This window comes from Calliopsis andreniformis, chromosome 1 (genome assembly GCF_051401765.1).
Source record: "Calliopsis andreniformis isolate RMS-2024a chromosome 1, iyCalAndr_principal, whole genome shotgun sequence".
Classification (NCBI taxonomy): Eukaryota; Metazoa; Arthropoda; class Insecta; order Hymenoptera; family Andrenidae; genus Calliopsis; species Calliopsis andreniformis.
In genome coordinates this window covers 3059808-3083597 of record NC_135062.1, presented here as the reverse complement: position 1 = coordinate 3083597, position 23790 = coordinate 3059808, and the positions used below count along the sequence as shown (strand labels likewise).

Here is a 23790-nt window from a genome sequence, read left to right as displayed (position 1 = left end):
CAGACTTGGGAAAGGTCTCTAACTATTTAGGTCTTCATATTACACAAGAAACTAATTGCATTCAAGTTGATCAAATAGAATACTTAAAGAAAGTATTAAAAACATATGGAATGGAAGATTGCAAGCCCATTGCGACACCGCTAGAACTAAACTTTGAATTACCAAATAATCCTCCAACAGATAAAAAGTTGGAAACCGAATGTAAAAGGCTGATTGGGTATTTGATGTACGCCATGTTAGGATCGAGACCAGACTTATGTGCCACGGTAGGCATACTAAGTCGGTTTCAGAAGAATGCTAATCAAGAATTGTTCAAAGCGCTCAAGAGAGTTCTACGATATATAAAAGGCACGCTGAACTTAAGAATGATTTATACCAAAGATGAAGCAAGTCAAATTATCCAGGGATATGTTGATTCCGATTGGGCAGGAGATAAATCAGATCGGAAATCAACTACTGGTTACATAATTAAAGTATTTAACAATGCAGTATCCTGGTCATCAAGAAAACAGTCAACGGTAGCACTGTCATCATGCGAGGCCGAGTACGTAGCGTTGGCGTCGGCAGCGGCGGAAGGACGTTGGATCGAGTCAGTTTTAAGGGATCTAATGATTGAAACAACCGGAGGAATACTATTGTTGGAAGATAACCAGTCAGCAATAAAAATCGCCCAAACAGACGGGAATCCAAAACGTCTGAAGCACATAGATGTAAAATACCACTATATCAAACAACTAGTTGGAGAAGGCAGTATTAAAGTAAAGTATCTACCAAGCGAAGAACAAGTTGCTGACATTTTAACAAAGCCAGTATCAAGACAAAAACTGGAGAAACTTCGTTTGGGAACAGGGTTGCGGTTCTGCTAGGTGCTAACCTAATATATTGACTAGACATTAATCTTAATTCATAGTTTTATTTAACTTTGTTTATTTTTTTTTTATTGAAGGGGAGTGTTAGAGTAGCAATAAAAATACGTGAGTTTAATTTTATTAACACTTGGCGGCGCTGCCGAACCTGCGAGTTCAACCATCTTGTTCTAGTCTTTTCCACGTGCTAGAGCTTCTTATGTTTTTCATAACAAAGAATGTGCGTCGTTATTGCAAGATAAAGATACGCGTGTAATAAAGTGATTCAGCCAGAAAACTGTGTAATCCAGTGCTCCCAGTACCATCCTTACCCATAATATATAACAATATCTTATGATTGCGAATTGTTTTTTCTAAATAATCCCATAGATGTTCTATGGGATTGATGTCTAGTGATTGTGGGGGAGTTTTCATATATTTTGGTACGCTGTACAATATTCATTGCCTTGTATGTATTATACGTCGAATGTTTGGGGTCGTTACCTTGCATTAATATAAAATTGTCTTCCAATTCCATTTTACTTGCGCTAGGGTGCAGATGTTTTTTTAAAATGTTAATATAAATAGTGTGATCCATTTTTCTCCAAACTGTAAAATGTTTTTTAATACTAAATACTTCAAACTTACTTTCGTTTGTGAAAATAATTTCGTTCCAATATTCCATTGGACTGTTAATATGTTGCTTGGCGAATTCCAATCGCTTTATCCGATTCACTTCACTCAAGAAATATTTTTTACGGGAAACACGACCATGATATTCACTATTTCCTAAGTAATTAATTTGTACCGCACTCATTTTTAGATTTTGTTTAATTATACGAACAAGTATTCCTTCTCGTGCTCATTTATCTTACGCGGACGTCCAGATCGTCTATTATTTCGTATAATTTTCCGTATGGAAACTGTCAATAACACTTTGTACTGTAGACCTCGGTTTATTTACAAAACACGCAATTTCAGTAAGTTTTTTGCATTGATTATGCAATTCAATAATAATGTTTCGTTCCGCTTCCATTGTCTCTACACTTTTGCGACCCATGCCAAAAATTGTATGTTACTTCGACCAATACTCGGTTCAAACTGACAGAATTTTTTATTATTCTGTGTAATCGAAAGGGCGTGTTGTGTTTACGCTTCATAATTTACATTTAAGTAGGAGAAATAAAAGATGTACGAATACTTTCTACGCGTCTATATTTGTACATTTATTCGTTTTTATTGATATTCTTGTAAACATTGAAAGTAATAAAATTTTATTTACACAATATTTATTCTATAAACATTCAAGAGTAAATAGTCATCTTTTTTTTGAGTTAAAATTTATTACGAACGTTTTATTACAAACTGATCGCTGTATGAATACTTTTTACACCGACTGTACATACGATGTCTTACAAACATGCGTACGATGTACAACTCGCCAAACTGAAATATTTGTAACTATATGTTCATCTTGACGTCTTCATAAAAGATCATTAAGTGTTTCACATATGATAGTACGACTATTAAACTTCATTGACTTTTAATCATGCCGAGGGTAAGTTAGTAATTTCATTAAACATCACAATCGAGGTTAAGTTTCTATATACCGGTACGCATTTAAATATCGTTTTTCGATACTGAATGAAGATTTTGTCTGTATTTCATATTAAGTCTCATTGTTTTTATAGGATATACGATCTTACTTCCAAACTGCTAAAACGAATTCCAATTTTACTCCTGTAAAAACTACGAAAAGGCGAATAAGTTCTTCTGACGAAGAAGATGCGGAAACACAAACTCCACTCAAACCAACTAAGGTTTCAATGTATTTTTTTCTTAGTATTTAATGTTTTGGAGTTTCGAGGTTTATTTTATTTATAAAAATGTAGAAATTGCAACCTATACTAACAGTAAATTTAATAATAATAACGGAATACATTTTGATTATATTTTAGAGAACAAAAACAGCAGCAAAAAGTTCTGTTTCGAGTAATTCTGATTCGGATGGAAAGCAGAAGAAAATCATTTCTCCTGCTGATATTTTTGGTAAGAAATCTATAAAGAGACAAGAGGCGCCTAAAGTATCGAGAAAATTACGAAAGAAGGTAATTAATTTTTGTAAGAGTAGTATCATGTAACTTGTAATAACAATTAAGGTGTTTGGAATAATTAGGGTAAACTTAACATTCTGCTAAAAATTTTAGCAGAAAGGAAAAAATTTTATTTTCTCTTTCCTATAATAAAGGGTTATAAAATAACTTTTTTAATAATGTAGGAAGCTAAAGCTCATGATGATGCCAATTTTGAAGATACTTTGAGCCAATTAGACACATCTGAGATTGAGCAAAACTACTTATTAGAGACTGAACCCGATAAAGGTATGTTTTTGTAAAGTATGATAAACTATGAAAGTAATACTGATTACTATATTCACATAATTTGAATAAAACCAATGCAGTGAATGACGAAAAGATGAAAACACCTACTAAAAGCAAAGATCAGATTAAAGAACAAGAAATGCCTGAGAAATTGAAGAATGTAGAAACAAATGGCGAAAAACATGAAGTAAAGAAGAGAAAACATTCTAGTAGTCCTTTGAGTAAAGAGATAGACCATCAAAATGTTGAGCCTAGTAAAACATCTAAAAATGCAAAGAAATCACCAAAAAGCAAAACAACTGTTTCCAACATAGAAATAGAACATGAGCACCTAAGGAAGGAAGCTTCTCCTAAAAAGACAAAAATATCAGATGTATATGAGGAAAGAGCTGAAAAAAGAAAGCAACATGCTGCAATGTATCAACAGTATCTCCATAGAGGTGGAGCCAGACATCCAGGTTCAAAAAATATTCCAGTGGTACATGATAATTTCTATATTATTTTGTAAAAGACAATTTTGGTTGTTTTATTCATAGATGTCAGTCTAATTAATGACATTAATATTTTAGGGTGCCAATAATTGTCTTGCAGGATTAAGTTTTTTAATTACTGGTGTTTTGGATTCTTTGGAAAGAGAAGAAGCTGAAGAACTTATCAAAAAATATGGTGGGCGAATTTTACATCAAGTTTCAAAGAAAACTGATTATGTTATAGTAGGAGATGAACCTGGACCATCAAAAATGTCAAAAGTAGTATCCTTTATTTATTCACTGGAACATTATTCAAATTTATTATATTGAAACTTGTAATGTAATTCTTTTCTTAATACGTATGAATATATTTTTAGGCAAAAAGCTTGAATATAAAAGAAATAAGTGAAGATGATTTGTTAGAGATGATTCGTACAAGACCAACTGGTCAAACTACTGATATAAAACAAAGTCGTACAAAATCAAATGAAAGAATGAAACAAAAATCTACAGAAGATAAATCTCCTTCACCATCAAAGAACGAAAAAAATATAAATCAGGAAACAAAAAAATCGCCTTCAAAAGTACATTCACCACGTAAAAAAGAATGTACTGAAGAAGAAACAAAAGAGTCAATAAAACATTCACTTCATAAGAAAAGTGAAGATAAAGATAGAACAAAAACAGAAAAACTAGAGTTATTTAATAAGGACGTGAAGACAGATATAAAAGAATCGCTTTTTGAAGATAAGAACGCAATGAATGATCAAGAGGGGATACAAATAAAGACCGTTCCTTCAAAAGATGTAAGGTCTAATATTAAGAATCATAATTTTGTATATATTATTACATCACTCATATTCTTTTGTAGATAAACGAAAATCTATCAGTGCAGGCATTGGTTGAAAAGTATAGGCCTAAAACTATGAAACAGATTTTGGGACAGCAAGGTGATAAAAGTAATGCCAAGAAATTGTACACATGGTTAATGAATTGGCATAAAAATCAAAAGGGACCAGTTAAACCTGCCAAACCTAGTGAGTTTTAATTTTAAATATAATTACAATTTTAACTTTTTAACTGATGTTACCCCTGTTAGGTCCTTGGGCAAAAAATGATGATGGAGCTTTCTTTAAGGCTGCTTTATTATCTGGTCCTCCTGGCATTGGAAAAACTACGACAGTTCAAGTTGTTTGTAAAGAACTAGGCTTTGATCTTGTAGAGTTTAATGCATCAGATACTAGAAGCAAAAAGCTTTTACAAGAAGAGGTATCAGAACTGTTATCTAACACTTCACTAAAAGATTACTTTATAGGTATATTTATTTTATTCTTTATGTGTAAGATGTTTATATGCAAATTTTAGTAAAATTATACGAACTTCAACGGATGTTATGTTTTACAGACACCAAAAATAAACCGTCATCGAAGCATGTTTTGTTAATGGACGAAGTTGATGGTATGGCTGGTAATGAAGATCGCGGTGGTCTACAAGAATTGATCAGTTTAATAAAATCAACGGAAGTACCGATTATTTGTGTTTGCAATGATCGAAATAATCCTAAAATGAGGACACTTGCTAATTACACATTTGATCTTCGCTTTCAGAAACCTAGATTAGAACAAATAAGGGTAAAATAATAATATGTTAAATTTAAATTTAACCCAGGCTTTCACCGACAACATTTCATCGATTCCAGATTTGACTGACAACACCTTTAGCCAATATTAACAAACAATGACATTGACCGACAACGACATTATCAGTCTCATTGTTTTTGCACGTTTCCCTTGGTATAAGGAATGATAGGATAAGTTTATGGTAATAGGGAAAAATGCAATTAAAAGTAGTTGAGTAAAAACTATTGTTCACATATTTTTACCTTATCCTGTAAGTATCTGTTTTTATTTTGTAACACTGTTTTTTAAAGATGTTGAAGACACTTTTTGTAGAAATATTACGTACCTTTTGTAGAAATTTTACCGATTACAACTCTACTGAATATTATACTATTTTTCAAATTATATGCATTGAATATACTCGAAATAATACCAACCAAAGCCGTATGTTCGTTGAGGCAATGTCCGTAGAAGTACGCAAATGACTAATGTTGTCGGTCAACGTCATTTACAATCAAAACTGTGCTGGGTTAAATCTGGAGACGATGAAATGTTTCAGTGAAAACAGTGTGTTTATGGTTCCAATGGGACCTTTTTCTATTAAATATAAAATTTTTTGTATAGGGTGCAATGAAATCCATATGTTTCAAGGAAAACGTTAATATATCAACAGAAGATCTTGATCGTTTAATTGAATCAACTAATTCTGACATTAGACAAGTAATAAATCATTTAGCATTGTTTGCTGGGATGAGCAATTCTCAAGAAAAATCTGAGAAGAAGCATGTAAACAAAGATTTAAAATTAGGACCTTGGGATGTTGTAAGAAAAGTATTTTCTGCTGAAGAACATAAAAATATGAGCATTCATGAAAAGAGTGATTTATTTTTCCATGATTATAATATAGCTTCATTATTTGTTCAAGAAAATTACTTATTAGTTATTCCTAAAGAATCAAGGTATGTATCTAACAAAATAAGCATTTATGACTTCTGTTTTCTACGTGTATTACGAAAAATATTTCTCTTTGTTTAAATAAGAATATTGCATATGGGGAATATTTAAGTCATATAGTACAATTTATATTCGTTGTAGTTTTATCTCTAACTATTGCAATATGAATTGTAATTCTGTTATTTTATTCTTTAAGGGGGTATAACTTTTTCAACTATTATAGAATACGTGCACTTTCTTTTATAGCTTAACAGCTTAATGTATATTTTTTTTTTCATTTTTACTTTTAAGTGTTTAGAGCATTTGAACTATGTAAAAAGAAGTTTGGGTTAAAAAAATCTATTTTCAAAAGTTATAGAAGTTTTTCTAGTGCTTTGTTTTTAAGCAGATGATCAGGATCCTGAAAACACCTGCATATCATACCTAAAATGGAAAACTAAAAATGAGTTGTATTACGCTGCGGTTACAGTGGATGCGTTTTCTGCTAAACTAATATTCTAATTCTGATGAATATATCCGAACTATTTATTGCATGTGCGAAACAAGGTCAGATACATTCGTTAGAAAACGTAGCCACTTTAATCACAACTTTAGGCCTTAAACATGTGAATAGTTTATTTGTTGCTGAAGGAGTTTTTCAAAGTTGTAAAAATTAAACCATAGTCGTACGCTAAAGAAAGAATAAATAAAGAAAGAATAGTAGTATGTTAAAGAAAGAGTTTGATTATTTCGGAAGAAATGTTAACTGTTTTTCTTTATAATTAAAAAACTGGAAATCGTGTCGAAAAAAGCCTTCATTAGCAGATGCGGAATCTTACGATAGAATTGCTTGTAAAATTTGAAGTTCATTAATCGAACATAGTTCGAGTTATCAGGGTGGTCGTATTGAAAAATGTAGTTTCGAGAAAAATATGTAAACCTTCAAGACAAACTACGGGTTATCTCCTGTGTCGTTTCATTTAAAACTTTATAACGTTGTTAATTTTTAAAATTTTTCACGAAATTTGTTCTGAAATTGTATTCTTAAATTATAAAAGTCAATGTAGAATGTATAAAGAAAAAAATGAATTTTTTGAAACTTTCAAATAGTTATCCCCCTTAATAAAAAGGCATGTTTTTCAGACAAAGGTGGATCAATTTTTTTTTCGAATTTACAACTAAAATAAATACTAATGAGTCATGGATTAAAGAACTTCATTAAAATTTATGTATCAATAAATCATACAAGTATTTTATTTATAAACAAATCATTAAATTGTGTTTTTCTAAAGTAACATCTAAAACAGAATGCTAATTGTTAAATAACTAGCACTGTTATTTGTATTTATATTAAATATTACAATATAATATTAATGAATGTTAGTCACTGTTTTATTAGAGGTGTTAGTTAATTTAAAAAAAAAAATTGTACACAAGTAATGTAGGAAACATATGGGCAAATAATATGGCTATTCAAATTTTGAAAAACTAATACTTCCTAAGATGACTATTTTGTTTCTAGCACTTTTTTAATCGTTTCCAAAACTCTATAACAACTTAAAACTGCATATAAACTACTTTTTATTTTCAGGAATAAATTATTAGATAAAGTAGCAAAAAGTGCTGAAAGTTTAGCTTTAGGGGACATCGTTGAAAAATCAATAAGAAGTAATGGTGCTTGGTCTCTGTTGCCAGTACAAGCTTGTTATTCTTCTGTTATACCTGGAACGATAATGTCAGGTCACATCAGTGGCCAAATTAATTTCCCATCTTGGCTTGGACGTAACTCAAAAGCTGGTAAATTTGACAGGTAATATCATATGTAAAGTTTTTTGTATTATTTTTGTATTATTGTATTTCATGTATAAAACTTTAAATAATGTTCTTCATAGATTAATGCAGCAGATAACTCTTCATACACGTTTAGCTACTGGTGTAAGCAAAGAAGCAATAAACTTAGATTATATTAAACCACTCAGGGATGCTATCATAAGACCTTTAGCAATTAATGGTACTGAAGGAATAGATGCAACAATGAATGTAATGAATCATTATCATCTGCTGAGGTTAATTTTTTATTAAAACTTGTAATTTAAAAAATCAAACCTTAAATCATATTATCTATATTTTTGTTATTTATAGGGAAGATTTGGATTCTTTAATAGAAATTTCTTTGTGGCCTGGTGATCGTGATCCTATGCAACTTATTGATAGCAAAGTATATACAATTTTAAATCCTAATATGTTTTTAGTTAACTTGGGATATTTCAGTACAGGAAAATATAGACGATTTTATAATTATAGGTAAAAGCAGCCTTTACAAGAACGTACAATAAGAATTCTGTAGCTGTACCATATATTGTGAGTGGTACATCAAAAAAGAAATCGGCACAAACTATGCAAGATGAGGATATTTTAGACGAAGACGAAGGGGAAGAAGCAAATTCTGATGAAGATGATGATAACGTTGAAATCGATAAAATGATTAAGGTAGTCGCTTAAATAATTAAAATTATTGCTATTTATTGTATAGTGTCGAATACTTAAAAATATTTGTATATTATTGAAGTGACTTTACTAGTGGTAATTTTGTTTGTCAACTGTAATATACATTTTAGGCAAAAAAACCAACTACAAGTAAACAAACTGAATCGAAAGCTAAAAGTAATGACAAAACTAAAACGAAGCCTAAAAGTAACACCGATAAGTCTAGCAAGAGGGGACGTGGGAGAGGACGTGGAAGAGGAAAATAATACATTTATTATAAATCTGGAATGTTAACTTTATTCATTGAAATGAATTTAAAGGTTTCGAAATGTACTTATTTATTGTTGAATTCGTTTCTCAATACTTCTTTTATATCAAAGTACGAACTACATTTTCTTGGAATAATATTATTCAAAAGAAAATGTTTTTACTCAGTCGCTTCAGTTGTTTCAGTCGTTTCAGTCATTTCAGTTTCAGTTTCAGTTTCGTCACCTGAGAGTTCGGATCTCGTTTGTACGCATCCTGAAATTAGTAATGATTAACGTATTAGCATGTAAGATATATACGAATATTAAACTGAAATATTATATTTTTATACGAAATTATTTTTGATTATGCAAACAAGTCGTATATTTATATGTGTGTGAGTTATATTTTATTACAAGAATACATACGCGATATTCTAGGTTTCCATCCAATGTATTCGTTTGTCTTTTTGTTTTCCTCTGACAACCAAGCTGTTAATGGTTTAAAATATTCCAGGAGTCCAGAAGTGTCCATATTTCTTTGACCTGTTATTTTTTCCATCGCATCTTGCCAAGGTTTAGAGGAACCGAGTTCCAACATAGATCTATATTATAATAATAAATTGTATAATAATAAATTATATATACTGTATTCCAAATAACTTTTATAGATAAGAAAACATACTTTAATAAATTTCCTGCTGCTTTACTATTGTAAATATCACATTCATGTAATAACTTTGTATTTGGATCCTGTGGGTTGTATTGTTTCGCTTCTATGCAAAGTGCTTTGTGAAATTGAAATTGTATGATAAAGCTTACATAGTATCTAATATATTCTACATCCGCTATTATATGATATTTTGAACCAGGATCAAAATCATCTTCAGATCTATCCACTGGTGGCTCAATGCCTTGGAAACTTTCAGCAAGATCCCACCTAAAGATTTAGGTAAAAAAGATGAAGTTAGACTTAATGAAATTCATTTATTTGTCTTAATTTTTTTCAGAATTCTTGAGTATTTTTACTGTGTAAAAGATACAACTAGAAAAGAAGTGATTCTTCACTTAAAATAAGTCAATAATGTAGAGTAATATTTTTTCATACAGAGCTCCATTTTCGAAAATATTAAGTTTGAAATTAAATATGTTTCATTAAATACGCTCACAGTTGTTTACTTTCTATTTAATTTGCCCAGTCTGACTAGCCATGGCTATCTTATTTGTTTATAAACAATATCAAGATTGTTATAATGATTTACTTACTGTTATTTCTACCAAAATTTGTCCATTCGACAGAAATTAATTTTTTAACGTTACAGTGCACCATTACGCTCTCTCTGGCATATGAAAAATTTACCAAATTTGCGATACAATATTGGATCGCCAGAGGTAGAAAAGTTACTTGGCCCTTGAAATCACCAAATCTCTCCCTTAGATCTTTATTTTTGACGTACATACATCAAATCATCATGAATTAATGAGTTTAATAAAATATACTGCTTATTGTTCTATAAAATTACACTAAATACGAATTGACGTTGTTTATAAACATAAATAAAAGTAATGGTATTAGTCAGATTCAATGAACAAATTAAACTGTACCTAAGTGCATGTGCACTTAATGAATTTTCAAATTTAATTTTTCCAGAAATGGAGTCTCATATGAAAAAATTGTATTTTCAACTCATTTATACGTAATGAATCGCCTCCTTTCCAAGCAAATCACTATTTCAGTATCAAACTATAAAAGCGATGAAACATCTAATATGTACACCATAAATAACTTTTAAATTATATATTAAAAGACAAAAATTATTTATACCAATAAACTTTTAAAGGAGATATTATGTAGCATATGTAACTTTTTCTATCAATGAAGATATTTCCGATATTAAAATGTGTATTCGTTTTTCGTAAATATCCTTCGAATTTTAAATAATATGGAGATGTTTTCCTCTTTTTCGAAAGTATTAAAGTAGTAAAAATTTCAGTAAAGTGATGGTATTAACGCACTAGTATTAATTAACATTTTGTCATTCGAAGAATCTATATGCTTGTAAGTAGTTTGATCAAAGCACATATATCTGTTAACAGGTGCTTAGATTACAGGTAATACATATTAAGTTTGAAACCACTCGTATAAAAGAAGAGGATACTCGTGATCGGTTAACAAATGCTAAGTACAATACTTTAACAATTGCTAGGTTTAGGGTACTAATCAAATTTCAAAAATAGATATTATTTTAAGAAGTTAAATAAAAAATAATACGATTAAGTTTCACATACCAATTACAATTATAGTTATCTGACGTTACTTTTCCTTGAAAGACGTTCCAACGCCACTTATCCATCATGTATGCAAATGGAAGGAACACAATTTTATCAAGTCCTTTCAAAAAAAGATGATTGATATTGGCCTCCTTGTCATTAAAGTCATCAGTCAACAATCTAAAGCAAATTTGATGTTATACACAACAAACAATGTAAATCAGTACTTAAGCATTGAAAAATTCAAATGATGTCAATAAAACAAGTATATTATTACATAGTGGGACCTATTTATATCTTGAATAATTTTTTAATTATACAGAATGATTCAGAATTGGTGGTACAAAATTGTATGTACTTTCGCACGTATCAAACAATTTTATTTTATATCTTCGATTTATTTTATAATTTAGAGTTATTACCTTTTTGCTTGTACCACTTGTAGAAAAAAATTATCTATGGAAATAAAAAGGTTTTAACTTTTTTATGGACCAAATGATTTTTTCAACAATATATATATATATTTTTTTTTTTGTCATCTAAGCCTCCAACATCATTCTAACTGTGATAACAGTATTCAATTGATGTTTAAATTTTTATATTTAAAATAAATATAATTTTTGTTGTATAGAGTTGGCAAATGAGTCACTCTCTTTGGCAAATGAACAATCCATACGTTCCATTACTCACAAAAGAATTAAAGGGAACATTACATAGTAATATGGAACTTTCGACTAATGAAGGTATTTTTGTTATTTAAATGTTTATGTTGTGTTTTGGATTGATTGTGCCCATTAAATTTAATTTATTTTTAATCTTAACACGTTCTGTATCCAGTGTAACATCGATAGTATACGTTAAACTCTTCCTTTGTCAAAACTGTTATGCTACTTTCCATAAGAATGTTTCAATTACTTACTTAAACAATCTGAATGGAAAATTGGAAAGTCTTGCAGAAACAACTCGATATAAAACGTATTAAGATGAATCACTCATTAAGAAAATTTGAATTATACTATTTTGTTTCTAAACTATAAATATTAGCTTTGCAAATAAATAATATTTCACTATTTAAAGTTTCAAAATGAATGAAAAACAAATACTTAATGAATTTTCAAATACTTAATGCTTTTCAGATGACTTGGAGTCGAGGCACTAAGTGCTATAACATCTCCGACTGCTTCGTGGAATCCAGGATTTGCACCCTCTTTGAAAAGAATTGGCTGATTTTTGTACTGTAGGTAATATTCAACATGACCCATTTCGTGATGTGCAGTTAATAGATCTTCCATATTAATTCTCGTGCACTGTTTAATTCTGAAATCCTTGCCATCGTAGAAATCCCAGGCGCTCGCATGGCAAATCATTTCACGATCCTTTTGTTTCTCCAAAATTGATCGTTCCCAAAACAGGTCTGGCATCGCGGTAAGATTTATAGAGGTAAAGAAATCTTCAGCAACACGGAAAATAGTTGTTGCATTGTATCCTGATAAATAATTAAGAACTTGATATATTAATATATAATTAGCTTAATTAAATATTTACAATGTAGAGATAATAGCAATCATTAGGCTGGTCATCAATTTTGATATTCAGGTTGTAATTTCAGTTTTAAGGTGAAGATGATACTACTACAAACTGTTTATTTTTATTCAAAAGTACTTCTTAAAAAAATTATCAGTGGTATTAAAAATCATTTATCAGTGGTATTTATATAAAAATTAATCATTCAAAGAAAATATATCTTCAAAACATATTTTGAAAAATCGATTGAAAAAATTTTTTCGTATCATTGAAAATTTTTTAATTAAATAAGTTTACCTACATAATTCATTTATCAAGAAGATAAATATCCAAAATAATATTTTAAATGATCATGCACTACACTACTTTCTATAATACTAGTTAAATACAGGTGATCATAAAACTATCCGCCCATTAACTGTTTAGTAAATATTATACAGGGTGTTTCCAAACAAGTGGGACATTTTTGAAGGATACGTTCTACATACGTAGACAACAAAAGAGTTCATATGAACATATATCCGAACATATATACATGAACTTTTCTCATTGCTTTCGTGTCTAGAATTTGCCCTGCAAAAATGTCCGATATGTTTGGAAACACCCTGTATAAAATCATAGAGGGTATTCGACAATAGGTATCACAAATTTTAAGAAATGATTTTGGGGCTTCAATTCAGAGTTATTAATTGTTGCAAAAATGTCGGAAATTCACATGAAGTGTGTCTTACTTGTGACTTACTCTATTACATTAATCAGACACTGCAGAATCAGTAGAATGAGTCCTGAGTCAGGCAGACTTCACATGCATTTTGGGTATTTTCTCAACAATTGGTGACTCAGGAATGAAAGTTGTAACGAAATTTCATCTAACATTATCTTGTTTTAGCATGTAGAATTACTTCTTAAAATTTCTGATACCTGTACACCGAACACCCGTAAATAAGAAAATAATTTGAAATGTATTTTTAACAAATCTTTAAGAAATACTCGAATAAGACTATACAATTTGAATAAAACGTTATTTTTAAATACACATATATTGTCACATGAATGAATAATAAATAAATGAAGGTCTATATTGTATTAGGGTGGCCAAATACTTTTCTGATCAACTGTAATTAAATATCATATAAAATTTAAACCTTGTTTGATCATAGCATTTGTAACATCTGGCAATTGCTTTCCTGGGTACGGAATCGTAAAATCAGCAATGTTACTCCAAGATTGTGCCCACATATTACCCAACAAATGGGCTGGAATAGGACCGTCTTTCGAGACGATGTCTTCACCGTACTTCTTTCGGAGTTCTCTTCGAACGTAGGCGTGCAGTTGAAGATAAAGAGGTTTTAATTGTTGCCAAAGTGTTTCTATAAATATTATCATTTCATTATTTACTATTTAATTTGCTTAATAGTATTTGTATTAGAAATGAACATTTAATCTGCAATACAGTGTTACAAATTAAATGTTCGAGTTTTCGTTCAGAAAAGACAGAAAAAACATTTTAAAAAATGTAGCTTATCCAAATATACATTTAAAAAATAATTTGAAAAGTATATTATATATTATTAATTCTCTGGCATAGTTTATTATATATTACTAATTCTCTGACACACTTTATTAAAGTATAAATCCTACACTAAGTAAAACAAAAGATGAAGCTTTTAATTTCATCACAAATTAAAAAATATTGTATATAAACGCTCTTTGTATATAAAATTTAAATGAAGAGGAACTGTAATTACAGTATTCCCGGGTTAAACGCTCGTCGCTATTCCCACCACTGGGAGAATGGGGGACCTCTCGGAATAAATGAGGCGTGAAATGTGACACGACTCTGTTCAGGCGGGACTGCTTTGTGGAAAGCTGAATACTGGTACTTAATAAATTGAGGAGGCATTTAAAATCCACGACTAAAAATGAAAAGCTAAATTTTCTAATTGTTGGTTTTATCCTTATGAAAATATTTTTTTTGTATTATTGTGATTTTTTCGATGAAAATAAGATCAAACACGACATGATTAGAATAATAATAGAATAATCACAATGAAATGCTATGGCCGCCGTTCATACAAGATTTTCAAATATGTACGTACATATTAAAAAATTCAGAATTAACAGATGCTAAACGTAAGCGGTCCCAATCCCAAACAATGAGCTTACACCATGAAAAATATTGAGGGTGAATGAGAAACAAAAAATAAACTGATATTAAATGAATGCGGCCCAGGGGCCAACTAACGAGCTTATACCATGAGAAAGAAGGAGTAAGAGCTATAAATGAACCGATGCTAAATGCATACAGTTCCAATCTCTCTCATTCTTTCTCATGGCATAAGTTCGTTGCTCGAGCCTCAGATCGCGTACATTAGGATTGGTTCATTCTTTCTTACTCGCTTTCACTCGTTCTTATGCATTGTCTTTTCTTTCGACTACCATTTATTCTATCTCATTCACTCTCATCATTTTTCAAAGCTATCCTTTTCTTCAATCATCGAGTGCCGCCGTTGAGGGTCGACGTTATCGTCTAAACTCTAAACAATCCCACTCGAAGCCAAATCAGGTGGAATAAACGCTCGCGACCGTCCCCTGAGCAGCGAACCTATACGCGGGGAATACTGTATCACGTTCGCATTGTCCTTCTTGTCACTGTTATTCTAACGATAATTATCTGACTACTGTATGCAGAATTCTCATAGGGTCGACCCTCGGTCTTTACTCAACATTATTTTATTGTTATTAGTGTTATTTCAAAGTTTTCGATCCTCATACGTAATACCATATGGAAGTTGTTAAGAGCATCCTGATCTTAAGTTTTTGTAAAATAAGAAAAACTATACAGCTGATTCTAAAGAAGGAAAATCTATGTTTTATGGATTTATTGTACGGAGAGTGTAAGTATTGGTTTGTTAGACAATTTTAGAAATTTTGTCTTTTTCTTTTAGTAGGCTTTAAAAAGTTCTACCAAAAACAGTGCCTTTCATCCCGTTGGTTGGAAATTTGGAAATATATGTTTTGTCACAAATTTTGTAAAATCATGTAAAAACATCCAAGATTCTATTAACACTTTTAACAGTTTTGACATCTGAACACATGTTCTAACATTTAGACGTAAGTAAAATTATCTAGATTTGGATGTAAAACATCTAAATTGGCAATGTTGTTACAATAAAAATTGTTAAGATTATGGATGTTTTAAATTGAAATTATTATTTCTTATAGTTTTCATTTTTTTACCAATTTATAGTTAAAGCGTTATTGTTACCAATCAATGATAGGTATATCCTCTAAAGTTATTTGTAATATTATAAAATGAAACTATCTTGTTAAAATGTTTTCGTGGATATTTCGTTTACCAATTTGTTCAGGAAAGTCATCTGCCTCGTAGTCCTTCATCCAGTAGGCCGCGTTATCAGTATAGTTATTCAATGTAGCAGCCATGTTGCTTAATTCTACGTATCTGGTATACAATGATTTCATTTTTTCACCCGTTGCTGCTCTCCACTGAATCCAAATGTATTTTAATTCTTCAGGATCGCGGCTCTTCATCAAACGCTCAACAAGTTCAGGTTCCAGAGCCAGATCACATTTTTTCCGATCCTTGAAATCACAAATCTTTGCGGTACTGTAAATATTCTCCATGTCGCTTATAATTTTCTCATACTCTTTGAAGAGCTGTAAGAAATTTAATTCATTAATTTTAATCTTATCATTTTACTAATAGCAAAGTGTTATTTGAATTAAAGTGTTGAACATTAAGTAGCTATCTTATTGTGACGACCCGAAAATTAGGTGATCTTTAGGAAGTTTTTTCAAAAACTATACAGCATATCGTCTTGAAACTTAATGAGATTATTTATGAATATTATGAGATTATTTCAAAATTTTTTAAACAAAAATGACAGATATATGCAAAGTTCTAGTTCGTCCTTCTATGGTTCCACAAAGAAGTTCTTCTCCATAAGTTCACCGTTTCCAGCTGTTGCAGTGGTCCAAAAACATTTTTAATCTGTATTATCGTGGCTATCGCAAGAACCAGACTTGTTTGAAAATCTTGAAAAGCAAAGAAATATCACTATGTTGAAAGAAAAATGTGCTTATTAAATAATCGCTAAAAATAAAAATAATTGCTAGTTTCTTGACTCCCTAAATTCGAAATAATTTCGAATCGAACGTGTCGAGAACAACGTATCTAGTGAACATATCTGCAAAGCCTGAAGAAAAACTGGTCAAACCATTATGTAGTTATCGTGGCAGCCACGGAGAAGAGATGTTTTGTGACGAACGAGCTAGAACTTTTTATACATCAGTTTATTTTGTTTGAAACAATTTTAAAATTGTTAAGTTTCAAGATGATATATTGTCTAGTTTTTGCAAAAAAGATCTTAAGAATCGTCTTTTTCGGGGCGTTATAGTAGGATACGCCTTAAAAAAGTGGTATGAATTTATTACATCTTCGGGAAGCGCTGCTGTACCCAATATGCTGAGTTTTGAAAATTGTCTTCTAAGGCTATCATCTTTAATTTCGTTCCATGGCAATTGATTCACTTCTTGCCAGATTGATTTGTAAACTCGTGCTGCTTCTGAGGACACGTTCAATTTTTTCTCCAGGTTCTCTGGAGTTAGGTTTGAAGCGTACTCCCATTCTGCGAGTGATTCTTTATTTTTCCATGTTGAGTAGTTGCTATCGACTCGTTTTAAGAAATCTTTGGCTCGTTTCAATAGGTCTTCAGATGCAATAGCTTCCTGAGCTGTTGGTTTTCCCCAAGCCAGCGTCACCAAAGCTGCCACCAATAATCTATAAATTTTATCTTTTTGAAATACCTCTGTGGTATTGAATCAGTTTGTGAGAATAATTATTATTATCAAGAATCTTTTGAATTATTAAGAAAACATTATCTTTTATTTTTTGACATGAAAAATTGTTGAAAGTAAAGTATACCTACTCCAGCATTGAAACATGAATAATTTACGTACGTGAAATTCATCTGAGATTCAAGACAAAGATTATATTTAATGATGAATCTATTGGGGTGTTTAATTATTTACATATTTGATTAATTTTAGTGGAAAAGCAATTTAGAAAACAATAGTTTATTTTGAAAATAAACAAGCAAATCTTTTTTGCATCAAATCTAAGTAAATTATTTTTGTTCTAATTTAACTATCCTGAACAAAATAAATAATGTTGAATTTTAAGCATAAAGTATAATGCTACAAAGTTAAATTACAAAGTAACAAAAGAAACTGTTACAGAGATATAAATGACACTATTGAAACGGTTATAAGACTTGTTGGTTTCATTTGTAGACTATGTTTGAAGAATAAAGTGAATGAGTGATGTGGTAACGACAGTATTAGTCGACTGCAGAAGACGATTGCATGAGTCGGTTACTTAAAACGAAAGATATCGTAGTTAACTTGCAACAATTTTAATGAATTTACGTTAATAAATATTTTTATTATGAATAGAGAAAAGCTATAGAGAAAAGATTAGAGGATTTAATTATAATTTTTGAACTTATCAAAATTTGATATCAACGCATAATTTGCAAATTAAGAATTCGTTTATTGTGTTGTGAAAATGGTTGTCCAGTATAGAAAAAGGAATTATACAAGTTAGATTTCGATTAAACTAAAAAGAAGCGGTCTTTATAAAATGAATTCTTTCGAAGGTAAAAACATGTTTAAATGGTTTATTTTTGTGAATGTAAATAAACATCCTAAGTTTTGATGTTTTTTATTTATAATTCAAATTCAGAACCAGTAAAATAATGACTTAAACAGTTAGTTTATGTCTTCTAATTGTTTATAAGATACATGATAATTTTAAATTTATGGAAACGTTTTGCTTCATGTGAAGTACGCAATTTAGGTATATGGCGCATCAAAGGGTACTTCTGTTAAAATAATTAATTCTAGGATGATGATATAATTTTTAGATTAACTAAAAATATATCAAATAGTTTAATCTGTAAAAGAATTCTTGATGACTACTTAAGAAACGTTCTTTCCTTATTTTTTAATAATATCTCCTGTACTATAACGTGGACCTTTATTTAGTTTTATACACAAGTAATACTTCTTAAGTCCAAGTTTTCAAAATACGTGCATTTTTACTTACGTAAATGAGTTTTATAAATTCAAATATACAATGTCAAAAAATTGATTCAAAAACCTCTAAAATTGAGAAAGAATGAAAATTTTTACAATAAGGTAATGTTAGTATTTTAATAAATAATATAGGTTGTAATAATAATTCTTAAGAATGATTCTGTAAGAAACTTTGTAGTGTTATCAATTAATATTATAATGAATTAAAATGTATGCTATTTACTACATAGCTCTATTGTGATTTCTTAGATATATACGAATCTTTTTTGTACGAATAGATTAATCATATCTTCACTCATTGGAAAGTTAATTCAAAAGCTTTCATTAAGTATCCTTTATCAAATCTTTGCGGTTGTCAAATAATATTATACAATGTATATCTAAACGGAAGTAGACATGATACGTTTAATTTTGAATTGATTGTCCATGACAATGCCACACTGTCCTTCATGTCTGATATGCGAGTGCATTTAAAATCGCACTGTTAGGAGGTCGAGTGTACTCGCTTTGCTTTAACGAAATGATACTCCTACAAAACGTAAATGGTCAATGCAACTGCATTCAATTTTCACATATTGTACTGTATTTTCATCTTTTACGAAATTAGTATTTCAGTGTGTCTTTGTCACACATTAAGGAATTTTTTAATTTAGACGATGGGCAGTAGAAAACGTATCTCCTGAAATTTCAAACGTAGTTTATGACGAGACTATGCTTACGACTCTTCGATAGCTTTTAATAAATGCAAATGTAAAGAAAAGTGTAACGAACGTAAGAATCGAAAGAGAATCTGTTGAAACATTGATGGGATGATTCCTTTCTGTATATGAGGTTTATATGAAAGCGATGATGTACGTAGAAAAAATTTAACGAATTTTAAATACTTATAACAGATTGGAATCAATTTCTAAAAAAATTTGATGCTACAAGTCACTTGTACTTGACAAGAAAGTACACGGTAGATATAGTCGAAAGTTTGGAAGCATGTTCTAAATTAAGGAAAACGAAGGTTGTCTTGTTTAACATACAATTTAAATAACAATAAACAATTGTAAGATTGTTTTCTTTATGCTGATATAAAGAACATTGCAAACGTCTATTTTTGAATGTATACTAAATTTAAGTTAAAAATATTTTATAATGTTGTATAACTTCAATAAGTATTTGCAAGTGATTCCGAACTTTTGTCCTATAGTGTACATATCTTTGTATACAGGTCAACTGTACCTAGAGTGTACCGGAACAAATAGATGTGCTTCCTTGCCTCACTGAACATACCTATTATTAAAACAACAAAACCTATGTTTGGGAATGGATTGATTTGTCCATGCACTGCACATTGGTACGTAAAAAATTATACTTTCTAAACAATAAAATATGACGATTGAATTAAAAATAATAATCTAACTTATTTAATCCGAATCAGTATGAAACACTTGTTTGTTATATTACAGATTATTTTTAAAAGTTTTGTTTTATTTTAAATTTAATACTTATTTGGGCGAGGCAAATAAATTGTGGCAGTACTTCAACATTGAAACCTAATCATTTCTTGATAATATCTGCTTCATTAGATTGATACAGTTTATCAGCCATTACAATGTTTTAACACTTATTGAAGTAAAAGTATTTATCTGTTTCGCGATATACACTTCTGTATTTGATATTTCTAATAATTTATAGAAAATTTGCTAATGAAAAAAGAAAAGTTGCTAATGAAATCAACAAAGTATAAATTATGAATTAGTTAAAGAATGATAAGAAAATCATCTAGTGCAAATAACGCATCACTACTCCTCTGATGAATTATTTAAGTAAAATAACATTAATTAATTAAACTACTCGTTATGTTAGTATTATTTATTTAGTACAGAATTTTCTTCTAAAATCATGAATAGTTTTTTACTTTCCCTAAAATATTAATTCTTTTTTCATTTGTGTCACTTATAGAGATAAATTTAATACTTTTAATTTTGAATACCATTAAAGTCATTATCATATAAAAATTTGTCACTAAATATCAGGGATCAAATTTTGGTTTTATTCTATATTTATGTCATATTACACTAATAAGGCACAAAATGTGTCCTATTAATTTAATCATTGCGAATATAGACGAAAAAAATTCTAGTTCTTCCCTATTTAAGTGACTATATTATGATTTATCATCCTAAATATATATTTATTTTTATTCATGCAACATAATTTAGGAATTTATGTATACTTACGTATGCATCGATGTTATTTAAGTAGGTAGAATAATGAATTGTTTAAATCAATCAATTGTTGAAAACAGAGACTATAGTAATTATGCTTTCAGTACATTCACTTAAGAGAATTACAGAAATATGTGTTAACTAAACGAAATATATGACTGTATGAAATGTTATGAATAATAAAATGAATCTGTTTCGAGAGAAAAATTAAAGTGATTTTCTAGACGTTGAAATAAGATGAAAATAAAGAATAATAAAATTGAATTTAAGTCTTCGTTTGTTAATTACGAGTGCTTAAAGGAAGCAGTGATTATTAAAATCAGTGAGATAAGACGGTAATTGTCTGACAATTACGGTAAAGTCCTACAAGACTCGATCCAGACAGTGATTATGATATCATTGACCTTTTTACCCATTTTTAAATACTTATAATTAACAAACGAAGGTTTAACTACAATTCTGTAATACTGACATTTATTTTATTTTGAAAAAAAATGTGAATATAAATGAGACTACTGAAACATATTTCCCACGGATGTCGAAAAATTCTGTATTTCAAAGTTAACTACTTTAAAATAGAATATAAAAACACGTTAAAAAGAATGTTTAGAAAACTTTGTTTGCATTATCTTCTTCGCTACAGTAATTATTCACTACACAATCTAGAAAAGCAATTATCAGAATTATCAGCACAATGACAACGTGATTTTATCGTAGAAGTCAATTAATGTATTTGTAATAGTTGTCCTCACTACATAATTTATGAATTAATACAAACATAGGTCCGTTAACTATTAGGAGTGCTCTAGAACTGTAAAACTGTAGAAGTTATTCAAAGTAAGGACTAAAGAAAAGTTCATGCATTCATGTACACTTGCACTGATATAAAAGTATAGTAAGCATCAAAATATAAAATATACTCGTTCACTTTTTTAACGCTTTTGTTGATTAAAGAATTTATAAATATATATGTATAATTATTTAACGCTCACAAATACATTTGTAAAAATTTCACTAGACACTTGCTGATTATTCATTAAATCGCTGTTATAACAATCGTTGCGATAGTTATGTATCCGTTTCAAGGTCTACTAATAACTATTAATAATAAGTACTACGTGCTCATGTACTCACAGGCGCAACATCTCCTCTGGACCTAGGTTGAAGTCCAACGAATCAACAGAAGGAAATTCAAACAATTAATAGACGGTTATGGCCGAATCAGGTGAAAGTTTCACAGGGCGAACAGGTTACCGATCTTGTGTGCGATGCCAAGACCGTCGTTCGCCGATTGGTAAACACGTGCCGAGTGATCTCGAACGACAGGATACGCTAACTTTTATGCAAGATCCCCCCCCTCTATCAAACTGTTTTCCTAGCTCTAAACAAACTTGATATCACTCGTGTTAGGCCCATTCTGTTGCCTGTATTGACAGATTGATCCGTCGTACATCGTAATGAGAATTTTACTCTTTCCGGTTTCTTCTTTTTGATGGCCAACGGTTCTTCACGGGCTTCAGAATTTCATTTCTTGAAATTGTTAAGAATCCTAACCTAATGTTGTTATAATATGCGTGACAGCAGTTATAGTATTACTAATAATTTATAACCTGACATAATATTATAAATATATTATTGTTTAGTACTAATGAGCTTGGTGACACAGTTCAAATTGCTTTAAATATTATATATAATTTTAAACTTTTTAATGTCTTATTAATTTTGAATGTTTTAATGAATCTTGATGAATTTTTTGTTTTTTATTGAGTACATCGCAAGTAGGCAATGGAAAATAGTTTTACGACCTAATGGTCATAAAGGTGCGGCTCCACTGATGTAACCACAAACAACATTTTGTTACAGTTCCGTGTTTCTTAAAAAAGTCATTGCTTGCTGCCGTAATTTCTTCATGTTTCTGTTACTGATGACAATGTCACTGTTTGTTGCTTGTTTCCATTCCCGACACAAACAAATGTTTTTTCAGTCCGTACATTTTGTCGTCCGATTTTGTAGCTGCTGGAACGAACACGATTAACACCTACATATGTGGACAACTTGTTGTAGGCAACAAATGTGGCCTACAAAATTCAAATGTTTCTTGAATTGTGTTGCTTCAGTCTGGATAAAAAGTTTGCATAAGTTAGTTGGTTAGAAACTTTTTGGAACATGCAGCAACAAGAAGTGACAAAATGTTGCTCATTCTTACCTCAGTGGAGCCGCACCTTAATATTCTATGCTGGATAAAGACAACAAATAAGAAAAATATTCTTAACCCTTATTATAATGTAGGTATGTGCGTACATGCATAGATGTTCGTAACGACATGAGGTTTAATCGAACAATTTCAATGTCCTGACCTTACCCTTGACCCTTAACAATTCATAAACAATTGAATGTGAAATTACGAAGTCTGCCAAAAAACAGGCACACACTATAGGTAATACTATAGATTTACAAGGAAATAATTTTCTAAGGAAATGTAGTACTAAATTCTAATAATTGTTTTAATTGGTAATTGAATTGAGAGTATTTTAAAACTTTTATTTACATTAAATTTTTTACTCAATAATTATTGAAAACATAAAACACACAAGATCATTGGGGTGTGATGAAAGTAACGAGAGACAACGTAAATACATTGATCAAGTGTTATTAATTAAGTAAAACTGTTATGTTACGACA

The 23790-nt window shown here is 30.0% G+C and overlaps 2 protein-coding genes across 2 annotated transcripts; one reads left to right on the top strand and one right to left on the bottom strand.

Annotated features, from left to right (window-relative positions):
• Positions 1-2264: 2264 nt before the first annotated feature.
• Positions 2265-9330, top strand: Gnf1 (germ line transcription factor 1). Its single transcript, XM_076385131.1, has 16 exons — positions 2265-2403; positions 2537-2665; positions 2804-2953; positions 3124-3226; positions 3307-3704; positions 3796-3975; positions 4074-4502; positions 4568-4733; positions 4796-5011; positions 5101-5327; positions 5940-6274; positions 7840-8058; positions 8141-8314; positions 8391-8466; positions 8553-8738; positions 8867-9330. The coding sequence occupies exons 1-16, from the start codon at positions 2395-2397 to the stop codon at positions 8999-9001; spliced, it is 3132 nt and encodes a 1043-aa protein (XP_076241246.1). The 5' UTR covers positions 2265-2394; the 3' UTR covers positions 9002-9330.
• Positions 9006-22399, bottom strand: LOC143183599 (angiotensin-converting enzyme-like). Its single transcript, XM_076385262.1, has 9 exons — positions 22243-22399; positions 17231-17576; positions 16135-16453; positions 13921-14145; positions 12374-12737; positions 11270-11431; positions 9666-9920; positions 9410-9585; positions 9006-9257 (listed from the first exon to the last, which is right to left on the bottom strand). The coding sequence occupies exons 1-9, from the start codon at positions 22251-22253 to the stop codon at positions 9163-9165; spliced, it is 1953 nt and encodes a 650-aa protein (XP_076241377.1). The 5' UTR covers positions 22254-22399; the 3' UTR covers positions 9006-9162.
• Positions 22400-23790: the final 1391 nt, after the last annotated feature.

What these genes read in the sequence shown, in the direction of transcription:
- Gnf1 (XM_076385131.1), top strand. An exon ending in AGAGACTGAACCCGATAAAG is followed by an intron (nt 3,227 to 3,306) that starts GTATGTTTTTGT and finishes AAACCAATGCAG; the next exon opens with TGAATGACGAAAAGATGAAA. An exon ending in CTAGATTAGAACAAATAAGG is followed by an intron (nt 5,328 to 5,939) that starts GTAAAATAATAA and finishes TTTTTTGTATAG; the next exon opens with GGTGCAATGAAATCCATATG.
- LOC143183599 (XM_076385262.1), bottom strand. An exon ending in TGACTTTCCTGAACAAATTG is followed by an intron (nt 14,146 to 16,134) that starts GTAAACGAAATA and finishes TAATATTTATAG; the next exon opens with AAACACTTTGGCAACAATTA. An exon ending in ATGGAAACCTAGAATATCGC is followed by an intron (nt 9,258 to 9,409) that starts GTATGTATTCTT and finishes TACTAATTTCAG; the next exon opens with GATGCGTACAAACGAGATCC.